The sequence below is a fragment of the Nanorana parkeri genome, unplaced genomic scaffold (assembly GCF_000935625.1).
Source record: "Nanorana parkeri isolate BGI_ZX_2015 unplaced genomic scaffold, ASM93562v1 scaffold226, whole genome shotgun sequence".
Lineage (NCBI taxonomy): Eukaryota > Metazoa > Chordata > Amphibia > Anura > Dicroglossidae > Nanorana > Nanorana parkeri.
In genome coordinates, this window is record NW_017306494.1 from 1,594,405 (window position 1) to 1,600,223 (window position 5,819).

General features: G+C 41.3%; 1 protein-coding gene across 1 annotated transcript in view; it reads left to right on the plus strand.

Annotated features, from left to right (window-relative positions):
* Nucleotides 1-4,694, plus strand: part of GDF6 (growth differentiation factor 6) — a 33,175-nt gene extending 28,481 nt beyond the window's left edge. The window contains exon 2 of the mRNA XM_018556164.1: nt 3,823-4,694. Coding sequence (XP_018411666.1) covers nt 3,823-4,694 — 872 coding nt within the window. The remainder of the gene's footprint in view (nt 1-3,822) is intronic.
* Nucleotides 4,695-5,819: the final 1,125 nt, after the last annotated feature.

The window sequence follows — 5,819 nt, forward strand, 5'->3', positions numbered from 1 at the left end:
TTATGGGTTATTATTATTTTTGTTATTATTATGATTATTATTATTATGATTAATAATAATCATAATAATAAACATGCACAAACATAATTTTTTTTTAAAAGGGCAATTAATAATAATGATAATAATAATGATTATAATATAATACTAATAATACAACACATATAAAAATCTGGGTTTTAAAAAACCAGATACATTGTTATTATTATAATTATTATTATTACTACATTGCATGATATATGGGGTAGCATTGTCATGTTTTGCACCCCCACTTGGCATATGAACCTATTTCTATGCCTTCACATGGCCACCCAAAGATTGGAGTAGGATGAATGGTCAGATCTTGACCAATGAACCCAAGATCTCCCTGATCCGCACATTTTTAGACTGGTGTATCAGATTTTGTACAGTGTCCCTCATCTCTAACCTTAATAACAATATAATCATCATCATGAGTGAGACTGGCTGGAGCCCTGCCTTGGTGTGCCATGCCCTACACTGATGGGATGGAGCCCTCTCACAATCCAGTCACCCTGTGGGACCCTCCTGCAGCCCTTTGTGTCCTGGAAATCATTTACATTCAGCGGTGACATTTGCAGACAAGCTTTGGTTAACCCCCTGCTCGCCGGAGGGCAGCGTAGTTACAAGCCTGGTCTCAGCGCAGGTTCTGCTCAGTTCATTAATCTCAGTTGACGTCCCATAGACCCAGCCACATTCTTTCAGGATGAATGCTGAGCTCCAAGTTCTCTGCATCCTTTATTGACTGCAGGATGGTTAAGGACCTGAGTGCTATTAGACTTTTCCTTTGCTAGAAAAATGTCCCTGGGTAGTAGAATGAGCTTATTTGTATACTGCGGGCTGTAAACATTTTACTAGAAGAGCCCTTTCCCCCTCCCCTGGGAATGATGTGTGCTTTTATCAGGATTCAGCAGCTCTCTGTCCACATTGAAGGGTAGAGCCCCATTATGTGAGCTCTGCCATGGAGGATTAGGTTCACCTGTGTTGACTCTGCTAAGTGGCCATAAAAGGTGAAAATGCAGCTTGACTGTTATATTGACTTGCAGTGAACCCGTGCTTTGAGCATGAAGGTTAAAGTGTAAAAACCATGACGGGTTATTTTTATTACTGTCTGTGTCCCATTGGGAACATTTCCTTTCACGTCCCATCCTAAAAGGCGCAACAGGAAGATGGAGGAAGTTCCTGAAAGCTAGAGGGGTTCCCTTCATAGACAGCTGTACCCGCAATGGGTACCCCATTGGAAGGTTTCCTTTTAGCTCTTGCGCTAACATGTTGCCTTTCCCCTTACTTACTTTCTTATTGACAATGGCCAAACAAAATTCTGTTTAGCCAGTTTTCTAATCCATACACCTCTGCCAGACACTGTACAATGCACTTACCATTTATTTCTCTCCATTGCAGCTTGGTGAAATTGATATTAAAGTCAAAAGGTTCTTAAGGTATTTCAAATGTTAATTAAATCACTTCCATTGGATGCTGCTCCTTAATAGGTTTAGCTTCCTGCAGAATCAGCTGGTCCCCTGTGCCCTGGTCCTGATATCCTGGTCTCCGGTGCCCTGGTCAAGTCACTCTCCTGCTGACTGCACCCTGCTCCTCTTTTCTCCCTTCTCAAAGCTAGAAGATGGGCAGCTGTTGGAGACTGTGCTCTCCCATGTGATTGTGTACTGGAAATAGGAAATTCAGGGAAGTGGAGTTTAGAGAATTGGAAGCAACTGTTCAGAAACATGATGACTGTAGTTGCTTTGGCAAAAATGTGAAGAAATGCTTTTCTGAGCAATATATATTTGTTTCATCTGGATTCATTATTGATAAAAAGTTTGAGTGTTTAATGCTACTTTAAGGTTGTGAATGGATAGAGAAGAAACAGCAGCTCATCTCTGTGCACTCTTCCCCAATCAGCAAGCTCCATTAGTTAAATTCACAGCACCGTGCTATGCATGAGAACTAACTGGTTTGCAGCATTGTCACTTCTTCTGCCACTTAGAGACTGCAGTGCAGGAAATTATAGCAGACTAATATGAACACAGATTCAATTGCTACTTCAAATACATTTAAATATGTTCTTATAAACACATAACAGAATTAGATAGAAGTCTTTTATATTGCACAACTGTTGTGCCAAGGGCCAGCTCTATTTGCAGTGCTCCTCGTTTCTCTGTTGAGTCCATGTTCTGCATGTAATCTGCTAAAGGCAGCTGCAATAGGCCTCTAGTCTTTCCGGAGGCTTCTGGCTACACAGCTCAAATGTATGCTCCTGAAACCAGTGGAGGATTCCGCTCTATGACATTCTCTACAAACTGAAACATGGCCCATCTATTACAAGTCTTTCAGTTTTAGTTCAATCTCAAGAGATAAACCACCCAACAGTTTCTGGTATCTCTTGGGGACTTCACTGGTGGGATCTTTGTGGTTGAGTTTCCATGTCAGCACAATGTATGTGGCCATTATGAGGGAGTCCATCTCTCCACCTTAGAACTGCGCTGAATAGGAGGCATCCTTTTGTAGAGACAACTATGAACCATGGGTCATACTTGTTCTGCATTGTTTTGCTACATGTACCATGGTGGTCATCAATCAATGTGGAAAGTTTGCATTTAAGTGATACCTTTTTAGTGGCTAACTTAGGTTATTAAAGGTGCAAGCTTTCAGTACCCTCCTCATGTCTTTAGATATAAGTAAAAGAAGCCTATGGGGTATGGGTACTCATCATAAACGGGCTGAACTACAGACAGATTTAAAAACAACTTATATGCAGTTAAAAAAAAACCCCATCATTGAATGTATTTTAAATACATCTACTGTAGGCATCTGAATTTCACTTGGCTTCACTTTGAGCTCCTTGCAAAGTAGAACGCAGACTGAGAGAGGGAGGGGAAGCACAAGGAACCAATCAGGTGTGCTGTATGCATAAATTCTGACAAGAAACATGTCGATAGAAGAGTATGCAGTCTGCTGTGCTCATCAGTCTGCTGTTGTTTCTTCAATGGCTAATTACGGTCTCCGGGCAGGTAAAAGCACTTTAAGAAAACCCTCACTCATCTCAGTATCTATAAGGATTGTATTGGAATTCATTTTCAAAGTTCACAACACAGGCAGTGTGTTTTCTTTATGAGAACGGATCATGGTAGCCTACCAGCCCTCTAATGTAAACAACCAGCATGTGTTTCTAAGCTGTTAGAAACAGACTGAAACCAATTCCAGAGTTTTTGTTATTATCTTTGAGAAGGAATACCTACACAAAACACTGCTAGGGAGGCTCTTTTACTGCTTGTTAAGATAACGTAAATAGTTTCATTTCCATAGTCTTTGAACAGGTGCCCTTTAAGGAATAAAGTAACCTGCACGTTGATTATTAATCACCAGAACATCTGCTTCTGCTATTTAATGATGAATAAAGTTGTAAACATTTTAAGCAGTCTCCAGAGCAGATGGTGGCTACATATGAGGTCCCAGAAATCGTATTAGTTCTTCTCAACTGCCATTCATCATATTTCTAATTCTTTGATGGCACTACAAGTCCTAACATGCCACTCCAGGCTTTGTAGTTCCACAGCAGTTCTGAAAGCCAAGGGTGACTCTAGAAACCTTTGTTTCTTTAGGTCATAATTAATTGTTAAAAGGTTTTTTATTGTGTTCTACAAGACTTTGCAATACAATCATAGCCTTTGATACAGTAAGAGACTTGAACTATATTTAGCAATGATTAGATGAAGATACTTGAAGTTCCTAGTAGTTACAGCAGGTAGACAGGACACGTTTCAGACTGTTAAGTGAAACTGACAGCATTTTTTCCCTTTTATCTTGCAGACAATCTCTCCCACTCTCCTGCTAGAAGACAGAGGTATTTGTTTGATGTATCGACTTTGTCAGACAAAGAAGTACTAGTGGGAGCTGAGCTAAGGATCTTTCGAAAAACTCCCATGGAGCTAGCAAAAGCCCCCTCGGGGCTGTACCACCTGCAGATTTTGCCTTGCTCATCTAAGACCCCATGGGATTCCATAACACTGGACCTGCGGGAAACTACTGCGCCAGGGTGGGAAGTGTTTGACGTGTGGAAAAGCCTGGATAGCCTAAGAATCAGAAACCAGCTTTGCTTGGAGTTAAAAGCCACCTCAGCCACTTCTGGGCTTGAGGTGAACCTTAAAAGTTTAGGTTTGGCTAGAAAACCCAGATCTCAGCAGGAGAAGGCCCTCCTGGTGGTATTTACCAAATCGAAGAAGAAGAACCTTTATAATGAGCTAAAGGAGCAGGTTCACTCTTCCAAGGGGCAGGAAAAAGAGATCCGATTTCAATTTAAAACCAAGAGAAAAAGAAGGACAACTTTTAACAGTCGTCATGGAAAACGTCACGGAAGGAAATCTCGACTTAGATGTAGCAAAAAGCCTCTCCATGTGAACTTTAAAGAGTTGGGCTGGGATGATTGGATTATAGCTCCCTTAGAATATGAAGCATATCACTGTGAGGGAGTCTGTGATTTTCCTTTGAGGTCTCATTTAGAACCCACCAACCATGCAATTATTCAGACCTTAATGAACTCTATGGACCCAGGATCTACTCCTCCCAGCTGTTGCGTCCCTACCAAATTGACTCCAATCAGTATTCTTTACATTGACGCTGGAAATAATGTGGTCTACAAACAGTATGAGGACATGGTGGTAGAGTCCTGTGGTTGCAGGTAGCAGGCGCTAATTTAGTGGCTCTCAGTCTTATCGAAATTGATAGGATGGAAAACACAAAAAAAACTAAGGGACAAAGAGTGGGCTGGTCCAGGACCGAGTTGTGTAAAATTTCAGCGGAGAAGTGGTAACATACGTCTGGCCCCTCCTTTTACCCTAGCAGGATATACCCTACACTGCAAGAAAGGCACTGATCAGTGACTGCATGGTGTGCACTGTGCTTTTCACAGACACTTTGCATATAAAGTCATATTTTTTTTATAGATTCTCTAGAAGGAAGGCAGCATTAGCTGATCCTTCAAACTGAGCTGAAAACAGTTTACAAGCAGCATCAATCATCGAGAGAGAAGAGAACTTGGCCAGAGCTTTGATTGTCATTTGTCTGATTACAGTTAAGAGTGAGTTCTCCACAAAAGTCTCATGTTCCTTGTGAGATGACGGGAGGAGGTGGAAGGGAGTCTGATGGTGGCACTTTGTTATCCCTCCTCCTCCCCATTAAATCTGATGGAGCCCACGCCATCCGGATCTAGCGGTGAGAGTCACGTCTGGATAGAAAAGGATTATGTTGCTGCTTTTTTTTTTCTGTTGATTTTTGAAGTGTACAGAAGATGCAGTGACAGGCACCTGTTCAAACTGAGCCCATTTAAGATTACAGGAAAGCAATAGTCTGTTCTTTTCATGGGCTGGCATGCGGAGAGTAATGGGAGCAGCCAACAAGCATACAGGCCCCAATAAAAGTTTTCCTTTTCCCAGCTACCTTCCTTATCGTACCGAGTAATCCAAAGGATGATCCACATCACTTCACAGGCAGAGGTCACTTAGCACAATGACACACAGCTGAAAGAGAAGGAAGGATTGGGGGAAAACAGAGAGATCGAGATACATTGTGTGTCTGGCAGGTCATTCATAAGGCAGTGCAAGGCATAATGACTGTAAAAATTGGAATAATCTTCATCAGCCAGTTACATTTCCTTCCTTATTGATCTAACTTAAAGTGTATGTAAACCATAACAACAAGCTTTTCTTATTTCCTCCTTTTTGGCCTGTTAAATACAATTAAAAGCATTTTCTTAAACCTGTATAAGAATATACCTGTTGATCCTTCAAGAAATCCACTGAGCTGTCAAT